This window comes from Coturnix japonica, chromosome 1 (assembly GCF_054131305.1).
Source record: "Coturnix japonica strain WE chromosome 1, WE-NBRP24, whole genome shotgun sequence".
Classification (NCBI taxonomy): domain Eukaryota; kingdom Metazoa; phylum Chordata; class Aves; order Galliformes; family Phasianidae; genus Coturnix; species Coturnix japonica.
In genome coordinates, this window is record NC_140663.1 from 20,035,421 (window position 1) to 20,047,647 (window position 12,227).

Below are 12,227 nucleotides of genomic sequence, written 5' to 3' on the forward strand. Positions count from 1 at the left end.
CATCTGTCTTCATCTTCAACTTAAAAGTGGGTGGATTTTGGAAACTTATTACATTGTTTACATTGCAGAACTTACACTGATTTGCAATATTAAGTATAAACAAGGAATGAGTAGCATTTATTCCAAAACTACCTATTTTTAAACAGGAATAAACCATGGAAGATACAATTCAAGGATTGTAGGAATACACTGAAGAGAAAGGAGGAGTCGAGACATCTAAGGATGACTTAAAGCCTAAGGCGTTAAATCTGCTTTCCTAATTTGTTAGCAGGTTCCCAAGAGTTGTTAGCACTCCAGTAAGAAAGGAACAGAGTGAAGCAAAGCAAATATTGAAATTCAGTCTGGTTGAAAATCCCTTTTTGACCTCATTTACCAGCCTTTATTTTGGCTGGCCAAAATGCATATCAGAAATTCACTAGTCTGATTGTTTTATCATTATAAAATATTTTAATGTTGGAAAACATTAGAACACAAGGCCACGATTGAGTAATAAGAAAAAATAATCTAAACAAAGGAAAAAATAATCCTTTTTCCAATTGGGGATATTATAGATTTTATAGACGGATTAGGAGACATTACTCTTGCCTGAACTATGTGGTCTCATTCAGCTCATCTGTTGGATCATTCAGCAGACAAAAATTAAAATTAAAAACCAAGCTATGAATGGGATCTCATTTCTAATTGACATAGTATTGAAAGTGGAGACAGAAGTGGGTTATGTTTTAAGTCCTATTTAAGTCCTGGCTGGTAAAATTTAAAATAATGGAAGATGCTTCCCCAAGCTATTTATAACCTGATAGGAAATATTATAGAATATTTGCAGGCATTTTTCTTCTTATATGCATACAAAACTTAAATATCAGACAAGCTCATCAGAGACCATTAAATATTTTTCATAGTTGAGATAGTACAAGTAATGCTTTTTGCCTTTTGTTTTTGTTTTTTTTACTCTATTTGAACCAGTGCTGCTGGTAGGCTGATACTGCAGTAATGTATTATTTTCCATGGTAGTCTACTGAAGAGCTCTGTTTTCATTAGTGCTTTGCTTGTAGGAGTTTGATATTAAATTTTTTAATGAAAGCAGTGTACAGAGTTACATCTCAAAAAAAAATAAATGTTTATTATTTTCTCTCTCTCTCTTTCTCTCTCTCCTTTTTTTTTTTTTTTTTTTTTTTTTTAAATTCCTTAAGATACTGTTTCCCTTTTGGACGTCCTGAAGGAGCTTTAAAAGCCACGCTTTCGTTACTTGAAAGGGTAAGTTGGACAATATATTTTAAGTTCTGCCTGAGTGCTAAGTCTGCACTTTGCCTTCAGGCCAACCGAAAGCAGACTTGTTTCTTCTTTGGTATTCTGCTACTGTTTATATTTGTTGCTTGCAAGGAGGGTTTTTTTTTAAATTCTCTGCATTTTCCACAGAAGCAAACAGCTGCTCTTTGTAGGACACATTTCTTGGACTCTCACTTCAAACCACTGTAGTTACAGCTTCTTTATAATTTAATGATTACCCAGCATTACACCTAAAGTAATACAAGTCAAGTGTGCTGCCCCTCTTTTCTGTTCTCTGTAGCTTTCCTGACACTATTGCTGTTGATATTGATATAAACATTAAAAAGCATATGTATAATCAAAATAATCATGTATGACTGTGTAGACTGAGACAGTTGGAGAAGAAAATGGTATGTGTACTGAAACTGTTGTTGCAGTTCAAAACACTCCATGGACGGAGATTCTGTCTTATATCTCTGCCATGTTCAGAAACGTGGGCTGTCTAGTTCTATATGTTTTATTTCACTGATATCTCGGTGATTGTAGTGCTGTTTAGATTCTTTCACATTTTGTGAAACAGCCCTTCCCTCTTAGTGTTCCTGATGCAGTAAATGTTATTGGAACTCTCTGTTGGTCAAGTAACACCTTTGTCAGTCTTGACTGAGAAAAAAAAAATGCTGAATGTGTTAAAAACTTTTTCTTATCTGTCAGTGAAAATTCTGAAAAAAAGATCAGATCGTTTTCTTTTACTGATAAAACAGAAGTTATGCATCAATAATAATAATAATAATAATAATAATTTACAAAGACATTCCATCTGTGTGTGCAAGTAATAGAAGAAATCTGCTTTGCAACAAGCTCTTCCTAACAGCTTCCCCTCAGCTGAACCTGTTTCTTTTCCACTATATATTCCACTATAGCCTTACAGACTATAACTCCATCTATCTCTAACAGTAATTAGGTGTGATGTATGAGGGTACAACTTATATAGATAATTTCATAGAATCCCTAGAGTTGGAAGGGACCTCTAAAGCTCATTTTGTCCAACTCCCCTGCAATGAACAGGGACACCAAAGCTAGATCAAGCCTGGTCCAGCCTCACCTTGGAAGTCTCCAGGGATGGCATGTCCACCACACTTCCAGGAAACCTGTTCCAGTGCCTCACCACCCCCACTTTCAAGGACTTTTTCCTTATATGTAACCTAAATCCACCCTCTATGAGCTTGAAATCATTTCTTCTTCTTCTGTCACCACAGACTCTGTTAATGTGTCTGTCCCCTTCTTTCCTGTAGCTCCCATTTAGATACTGAAAGGCCACTATCAGGTCACCTTGTAGCCTTCTCTTCTCCAGGCTGAACAGCCCCAACTCTTTCAGCCCATCCTCATAGGAGAGGTGGTCTATCCCTTATTATTAACAATTAATTTTTTAAAATTTTTTTTTTCCTTTTTTTGGGCAATCGCTTGTAATGTTAGTAGCCCGGAGTATATAAAATTTTCTCTGCATAGAGGTATATATTCTCAGTTTACCTCATTTGCAACAGGTGTTCTATTTTATCAAAGTTCTATACCTGAAAAAATCAACAGGCTCTTTATGTGATGAAAGTGTCTACTTTACACTGTTGAAAATTCAATGGTGGAAATTTTTCCATAAGTGAGAACCAAGCAAATTTCCCCATTCACATGTTTAGTGGATACCATGGTGTAAGCCACCCAGGAAACACTCTTAGTACACTGTTCATGTTGTCATCCAAACGATGACTGACTGACATACTTCTAGATACCAAACTGTAGTCTTGTGTAGTATATAAATACCATACAGGCAGCCAAACAGGATATGAAGAGAAATCTTCAAAAGCAAATACCTAGCTGAAACAGTTCCTTTTTGATGTCTGCATTTAACAATTATCAGCTCTGAAGTAACATTATGATACTTTTATCCTTTTCCCATGGGTTTTGAGTAATGAGTGTAACCAAGTGGTATAATTCTCTTTGGCACAGGTTTTAATGAAAGACATTGCCACTCCCATACCAGCAGAAGAGGTGAAGAAAGTGGTCAGAAAATGTCTAGAGAAGGCTGCCTTGATCAATTACACTCGACTTACAGAATATGCCAAAATAGAAGGTTAGTACAGCAATCAATTGCCAAAGTGGCTGTAAAAGCCAACAATGCCTATTAACTGAATATTCTGTGAGCAGCCTTTTCCCTTTCCTGAACAAACCCTTTCCACAGCAAGGGGAAATGTCTCATTAAAATCTCAGCTGGTGAACTACGGAGCTTTTTCCTATTCATTGCTTTAATATGCCTCCTGGGACCCTGTTTGAATGGAAGACCAGGACTTCTTAATTTAAGTTGCTCTTTGTTCTCACTTTTGAGTTTTTCATAAATCTAAAAGGTTGTTTATGGATTATTTTCTATTTCCTTATTTCTAGCAATTAAACAACAGTAACAGTACACTGAAACTTGAAAACTCTGGATATAGATGTCTTTCTGATGTATTTATAAGGCAGACAGATAAGTGTTACTTATTTTTGTCTCTGTGTTGTCAGATGTAATGATAATAATCTGATATTTAAAACATTAATTAAATCCTGATTTATTGAATCAACTGTATCAGTAGTTTTTTTCTGGAATTTGCATGTGTTCTGGAATGCATTGCAGTGAAATTAAAGGATTTTTTTCAAAAAAAAAAAAAAAAAAAAAAAGGCTAGGATGCACAGAATCATTAGAATATTGTCTATAAGTAAGTAAACCTTATGAAGAATAAAAAGGAGGTCTTCATAGTGAAATGCTTAGTTAAGATTTGCTCCACAAGGCACAGAAAGTTTCATCTGTGCAAAGATTCAGGAGAAGAAAACGATGTTTGCGTACATCTGTTTCTTTGGAGACATTGTCAATTAATAGGAAAACAAATGAAAGATAGATTTTAATTAAAAAAATCTATTTGTTATGCATAGTAAGTTTTTATTCATAGCACGTATTTCTAGAAATACAGTAGAACAAATAGTTTTCCTAGTAGCAAAATGAAGCCTCATATGTTCTGCAGTACTCTAAAGCCAACTTTTTTTCCTTTTTCCATTTCTGTTTAAATTCTCTAAAAAACATGAGTTAGCCAGACTCTCATAAATGATTAACAAAAAACCTATCTCATCTCTATAGCAACCGGTATTATATCATGGAAGTAACAACATGAAACCATTTTAGTAACCAGTTCATCATAATTAATTATGATATCATGTTGTGTTAAAGAAAGGAAGGTGAATATTTTATTATTCTAGCAGATGAAAAACCAAGAATATGATTTCCCTTATTGTTATCTTTCCATATTTATAATTGATTTTTGGGGCTCAATATTTGTCTCTTAGTAAACCTGTTGAAATAACAGGTAAGAAAACGAAAATATTTTATAAGCTGACAAAAGTTTGCAAAAGATATCTTAACTCTGACACTAAACTGGATTGAGAAAGGTTGTTTTTTTTTTTTACCGTGAAGTAAATGCATCTTTCTTCAGGATTTTTATCTAGGCCTTGGAGAATGCTACCAATTCCCATCTGAGTAGTAAATTCTGCCCTTTTAAATATGCATAATGTTAATGCTTCAGTAAGCTGGTGTGGCACATAACACTGAAGTTCATTCCATGGAGTATTTTAACTTGCTTATTTCTTTTTGACAAAACCAGGTTTCTGTAAGTATATTTACACTCCTGCTAGCCTAAAATACAATAGATCATTGCATACATAAGTGTAGTACATCAAAGAGAAAAGTGTAAAGTAATTTTTCTGAGAGTAAAATGGAGTAGAAAGTGCTCTAACACAGAATATTAGAAAAATAAACATTTTCATCTTCAGTAGCAATGAGGTCTGTATTTATCTTTCCCTATACTGAATTTATAATATTTTTACCAGTATAAATGTAATAGTTTTCATTCTGTCATTTTGGTCTATGGGAAAATTGCTGTACCCTAAGCACTGAGATGTTCTTCTCTTGAAAGTAATTCAAGTTTGCATTTGCATTAGTTGCTTACTCCTTAAAATTGCATTTTAAGAGCTAAAAAAGAGAGAAGGCATTGCACTGTATGAGCATCTCTGCCACAATCAGGACTGTCACTGCTATACTCATAATTCTCAGAAGTTTCTAACTCCTTATTTGGTATTTATTCTATTGCCATAAAATTAAAACAGTTTCATTTCTGCAATAATGTGCTTTTTTTTTTTTCTTCTTTCTTTTTTGGTTTTCTTCATTTCTTTAAATTTGCTTGTTTTATACTTAGCAACAGCAGAAAAGGACTCAGGTGATTACTATTTGTGTGCATGTCTGCATGTGATTTAGTCTGTTGCATCTGTTGTTTTTTTCATTCTGTTGATTTCAGCAATACCAAGATATTGACCAGAGCATTTGCAAGCCTTAAAATTAGTTTTGATATAGTGTAGTACAGTCCATGTGTTTATCATTTACATTGCTATTTAACTATGTCATGCATATTTATTAGTAATTTAGGTGATTTTATTAACCTCTGCCTTTTGGAATGTAGAAAAATTTAGTTTCTGTGAAACATGTAACTAAGTGATGCTGAAAAGTTTGGCTCTTAAATCCAAAATGAAGGACACATTTCACAAAGCTTGTTTTATATCTTTCTGATATGTTTCTGTTTAGCGATATGTTTATTTTTCTAGTTACAGATGAGATCTGAGAGTATGTTAGCTCTTTGTGTTATGATTTCATGAGTCTGATATTGTTTCTAGTTTTTTGAGTGCTTTTATTCAAATAGTTAACAAAAAGATCAAAAAAGGGCATGGTTGAAATATTGTCTTCACAAAGGCTGAGTAGAAATGGCTATTCAGGTGTGTGGTCGAGGAGTAGTGGCTGTGTGGAAGTATGAGGGATTGCAAATATATATGCAGTTCAGAATAGAATGGAGTGGAAATAATAGCTGTGCACACTCTTTTGTTTTACCTTTTTTAGGGCCTGATGATAGTGCTCTTTGGGTTCCAAGCACAGTTATGGGAAAGGATATTGAGTTGGTAGCATTCTCAGCATAAAATCATTTTCTGTCTGGAAAGACATAATGAGATGATGATTTTAAAGTACTTCAAAAGGTAGTTCAAAACAGAGCTCCTCGATACTGGGGGACCTGAAGGCAGAAAGGCAGTCCATTTCTTAGTTCTCCATGCTCTGTGAGAGGAACAGCTTCCATAGCCAGTAACCATAGAATCATAGAATCATAGAATTACACAGGCTGGAAAAGACCTTGAAGGTCATCAACCGCAGCCTAACCATAGTACTAACTCTAAAAACCCTCTGCTAAATCATATCCCTGAGCACCACATCCAAATGGCTCTTAAACACATCCAGGGATGGCGATTCAACCACCTCCCTGGGGAGCCTATTCCAGTACTTAACTACCCTTTCTGTAAACCAAGCAGAAAATGCTATCAAATTAAATTATAAAGACTGCATTTCCTAAAAGTTAGTATTCATAACTGAAGAGTCCAAAAATTCTGATGATTCCCAACACTTCCACTGATTTTCATTTAAAAGGTTTAAATACCATGGAAACGGAAGTGTTATGATCAGAGTTGTTAAAAAAGGGAAATGACAATAAAGTGATACAGGCATTGCTGTCACTGCCTGTTAGAATGAATACACAAGTGTTAATACCAGCTTTAGGTGTCTGACAACCAGGCGATCTCTTGTTCCCCTTAGACCAACAGGAGCAGGACCTTTAAGCAGGTGTTCCTGAGAACCTAGAGACTCCTTCAGGAATGTCTCTGTGAAAAGATGTGTTTCATACTATCAAATACAAATACACCCTAAGAGAGGTTCTCTCTGCTAGGTAAGACACCTAAAGCTAGAGCTGTTGAGTAAAATGTCTCTTCCAGTGAGAAATGTAGAAAATGTTGAATCTGTGAAAGGAGGAAATTCAATTTGGAGTTAGTCTCAAATGACATTTGTGCTCCGAAACCTCACTTTTATATAACATGTATCACCTCAATTACAAACCTTTGTTTCTCTCAGCATTGCTACTCTTATTTTTTCTTAAGCTCATTGTGTCAGAATCATAGACCATTAAGTACAGATGACATAAAGTTAGAGGCACATGAAAAAAAAAAAAAAAAAAAAGAAGACTGTACCTGTCTTCAGTCATTTTACATTAGCTTTAAGAATGCTTTGAGAGGAACTGTTGCTGTCTTCTTGAGATCCTAGAACAGGAAAGCTGTCCCTTAAGTGACCTGGCAAATGACAGCATTACAGAAAAAAGAGAAGAAAGCCTATGGCATACAGTGAGTAAATGGAAATTCACTGTGTAAGGTAGGTGAAACTAGAGGTCTATAGGTTGCATTTATAATTTAACCGTTTAGTTAAATTCTTCTTCTGACTGAAAATTAGTGAGGCAACTCAGAAAATTAATTTTATTGACAGCACAGACTGTTGCACAATAGTTTAGTGTCGCTTTGAACCCATTTCTCTGATGTAAAAGCTCAGTCTTAGGCATTATTCATCTTTTAGGCTGGCTAACAGAGCCAAATCCTGCTCCTATTGGTGTCATTTGCAAATATACAGATTTCAACCTGAGCTTGATGTGCAGCATGCTTAGCTTTAGTACCATTTATTGCATTGTTGAATAAGGAAAAACTGTTAACGATTATTATTTACATTTCAACTTGTATGCTGAACACAGTACAGAGAATCTTTTTTGTAGGAGTATCCTTGTTTGAGTAATACAGAGGTGAACATGCAAATTCTTCCTGTTGAGAGAATCCGTTCTCAGCAGTTTGGTTGCCAGGTTCCCAGGTCTGTTCCCCAAGTGCTTTCGTTTTCACAGTCTCAATTGAACAAGACTCTGAATGCTTTCCCAGAAGACAGTGGTTACCTTCTTAATGGCAAACACAGTAGTATAAGCAGCCCTTGAATTGACAGGATTTGTTTGCAGCCAGAAGGACATTTTATTTAGCGCTGCCACATTGTAGAACAGCATTTTTCAATAAAAATTACATCTGCAGTAGAAATTATATGTTTAACATGTCATTCCTCAAGACATGAACTGCCAGAATTCTCATGGAGTAGCAGATCTGTTCAGTCAGTATAATTGCCATTATGAGGAGAACAGCAGCAAGCCTACCATTGTCATTTTGAACTATGCCTAAGAACTCTCATATAATGCCCCTGTAGTTTGCAGCAAGGGCTTATGATTTGTCAAGATGATGATCATGGCACCAATATATTAAAATCTCTTTTTAAGTATAAGCCATTTACATTTCAGAATGTGAAATGTACTTCTGAATCTTTCTGTGTATGACAGGTTTCCCAGTCTTACTCAGTACTTAACTGTCCCAATAAGCAATGCTGAGCATAACTTGGCCTGCTGGAGTGTGAGGCCAGAGCCAAAATGCATTCTTCACATGAGTTCAGTAGAGCTCCCAATGAATAGCTTAGAGAAATTTGCCTGCCTCCATCAGCTGTTTTCTTACCTTCATAAAAGGAAAGGTATAAAGAAATGATAATGTACATAAATCTATTTTAAAGCATGTTAATAAAGTACTTTATTTATTCCTTCTCAGAAAGAATTTTTCCCCAGTTACGCTTATTAGGAATCTGAATGAATGAAGAGAAATGGACTCTGTGAGTGCTGCTGTTATTTCCAAAGACAAGTGAGAGAACCTCACATGTAAACAAAGTTTTCAGTACAAGGGCATTACATTTCTGTAGAGTAAAAAATGGCCTTGGTTAAGGATGAATGTGGTAAATGGCTGTGAAGCAAACAGGTCAGTAGCTGTCATTGTTGATAGATATTCACTTTGGAGGTGATAGACAGATTGCAAACATTTGAATTATAAGGTAATTTTCTTTAAATTCATGATTTTTAAAAGTCTGGGATAACTGAATATACTGGGCTTTTTCTGCCAATCAGTTTTAATTACAGGAATGAGAATAAATTTTATTAAAATCAGGACAAATAGTTACTATGTAGTGCACAGTTGCTCAAAGACAAATCATGATTGTCATCCCAGTATTGCTTTCTCCGCCAAAGGCTGAATAACTGTTAACTCCATACAATAGAGGGTCAGGAGCAACACAGCAGTTGTTTCGTTTTTTTTTTTTAAAGGACATAATTCATTAACATACTCATTACATACCTCCCTTCCTTTTGAAACTCATATGTAAATGCCCTCAAAGCTCAGGAGGATCTTTCTGACTTAAAAAGAAGAACACTACAAACATTATTGAAATAGAGAAGGCAAGTGGAGAGAGTTGTTGTACCTGGAGAGGGCTTGATTAAAGCTCTCCATGCATGTTCATTTCACTGAATAAACAAAAATGAGAGACTCAAACAGCTGCATAGTGCCTTCTTGTCTCTGTTGTACAACTAAACAGAGACAAGATTTAAGATCTTAATTCAATCCCTGATTTCAGTTTTGGAACAGAGGTCCGTAAAGGAACCCATGGTTAATGTTCTGATATCTCCTTCATCAGCGTTCCCAAATCCTGGCTTAACAACTGGACTGAGCCATTCTTTCTTTGTGCCATCATTCTTCCCATTTTCTATGTCCTGCTTCAAGTATGGGAAGACTGTTTCAAGTCCTGCTTGATCTATAGGCTAGGAATCACAGTCGTATCATTTCCTATTTTTCAGCACAGTACCTTCCTCCTTTATCTGAGATGGCTTTTTCATTTGCATCTTCAATCCCGCCTTGCCCTACAATGTTTTTTAGACATTTTTTATACTTACAAAACCTACTTTTTAGTAATCTTTCCTTGTCTCAGAAGTTTAGTCTCTTGTTTTTTGTTACCACCTTGAAATACTTTCTCTATTAACATTTGAAACTTCTTGAGCATTGATGACTGTATCATCTCCATGGAATGCCTTGCACAGTAGTAGTACTACCCAAACTATAATGCTTGGTGCAGTGCCCATGCCCTGCTGTTCCATGGACCTGTCCTGGGCTGCATGGAGCTGCTGGAGCACCTCCTGCCCTCCTCCTGCCCTAAGCTCGGTGCCCGCAGGGCCGCTGCTCACCCATTTCTCCCCTCTCTCCCAGCTGTGCAACGGTTGTTCACTAGCAGCGGCAGCGCCCTGTTGGAGCAGCTGGAGGTGCTTTGCTCTGACACGGGGCACTGCAGGGCTCTGCTCATAGGCCACCCTGCAGCTACCAACACCTTGCTGCATAAGCCCAATATAACCAGAAATGCTTAATGTAGTATGTTTGACAAATATTGGTCTTTTCCCATCCACATCATGCTTGTGGCACACTGCTGTTCTGTGAAAAATTAATACAGCCAAGTCTTCATAGTCCTTGATCATTTCCAACTGCTGAATTATAGCAGATGTTTATTGCTGTTCGTGTTAAGTCCATTACTCTCCCTCTTACAGCTGGTCTTAACCATTCTTCTCCAGTTCTTCTATTACTGCATTATGACTCTTTACTGCCAGTGTTTTATAACACTGTTGTCAGTGCACTCATAGTATTTGTTCTCAAGTCATTGGTGAAAATATTAAAGAAGCTCAGCCCTACAATGGATACTTAAGGAATTCTTGAAACCTTTCTTTTCTCCTTCTCAACATTAATCGTAGCCTTTCTCTTTAGGTATCTTCTTTGTCTAACACACAGTTTCTTCTTTAATCCTCCTTTTCTTCAGCTTAACTGATAGTTTCCCCATGAGGCACAGTATCAAATGCTTTAGTAAAGGCAGACTAGATGAGATCAACTGAATTTATTTCCTAAGAAAATATCCTATCAGGCATAGCCACTGCATGGATGTAGCACAAACTACATTTACAAATTTGTTACATTTTATTCAGTTTTATGTCCTCAATTTGTAATTTTGTTAAGATTTGTTATAAAGTTAATTGGCATCATCACTTTTCCTGCCTCTTTACCTACAGGCATTAGATTTGCTGTTGACATCTTTCACTACCTCTGCAGAGTTTAAATTCTGAAAACTTATTAGATTTATGAAATCTAGGTCTGCATTTTCAAGTACCAGTTCTTTCTCCTGCTAGGATGTCAATGATTTGGCTCACTTCATTCTTGGAGCTCTTCAGTTCTCATGTTTGTTATCTGAGTTTTAATCCACAGGAGCAGAAAGTGCTAAGAACATTAGTTCTTTTTACTTTAAAGAGAAGTCAGAAGCAGGGAAGAGAAGAAAGTGCTAGTATCTATGTTGTTAAAACCAGAATACAAAATTAGATCACAAACTGAAAAATCAGATTTCTTTTCAACCTTGCACTTTTTTGTTTTGCTTTTACCTCTTCGAATTTCATGTTTCAGTTTGTTTCCAGCTTCACATGAGTCAGTAGATTCCCTTTTCCAAAAAGAAAACTGTGATTGTCCCATGACGGTAATTCCATTGAATACTATGATAGGTTTTATGAAAGATGGAAGCATTGCAATGTTGCCCTCTTTATAAAAATGCTAGGTAATAAACTGGGAGATGGAAATTCAGACTTTCTGTATATCTCATAATCTTTCTGTGCGTGCTGGGGGTAATATTAATTTAAAACAAAACAAAAAAAAAAAAAACAAAACAAAAAAAAAAAACAAAAAAACTTTTGTCTCAAGAACTTAAAGTCCTATTTAATTCTTAGAATTATGGAAAGACTAGTTTCAGCTTCACAATTAAAGCTAAATTCCATTATTTATATAAGGCTAGATTTATTTTTTTTAATCAGAAGAATATAGCCTGTCCTCCCAGATGTCCACTCTACTTTTTCACTGCAGAATTAATTCCGTGAGCATTTGCAAGAAAATCTATTGTGGTCACATCTAAATTATCTGTGGATGGATTATCCCAGTTGCAGATTAACTCCTGAGTCAGCTCAGGTCCAGTAGCATATATTAGCTCCAGTTTACTGATATTTGTACTGCTTTTGTTACAAGCAGTATTGCTGTCTTTGCATGTTGAAAAGTCTGAATTAGCTGTCCCTACTGGAGCAGAGTGGGCTCCATACATGCTGCATCCTATC

At 35.8% G+C, this 12,227-nt stretch overlaps 1 protein-coding gene across 12 annotated transcripts in view; it reads left to right on the forward strand.

The window, feature by feature from the left end:
- CADPS2 (calcium dependent secretion activator 2) overlaps window positions 1-12,227 on the forward strand; it is a 278,795-nt gene that overhangs the window by 204,016 nt on the left and 62,552 nt on the right. For 8 of the 12 annotated variants that reach the window (XR_014937439.1, XM_085523891.1, XM_085524029.1 and 5 more), the window contains exons 15-17: window positions 1,191-1,254; window positions 3,265-3,388; window positions 5,535-5,555. Coding sequence is in view for 11 of the 12 variants with exons in the window: in XM_085523891.1 (XP_085380017.1) it covers window positions 1,191-1,254; window positions 3,265-3,388; window positions 5,535-5,555 (209 nt within the window). In the remaining variant the exon portion in view is untranslated. The remainder of the gene's footprint in view (window positions 1-1,190; window positions 1,255-3,264; window positions 3,389-5,534; window positions 5,556-12,227) is intronic. The other 4 variants (XM_085524106.1, XM_015852971.3, XM_032442782.2 and 1 more) reach the window with 1 other exon arrangement.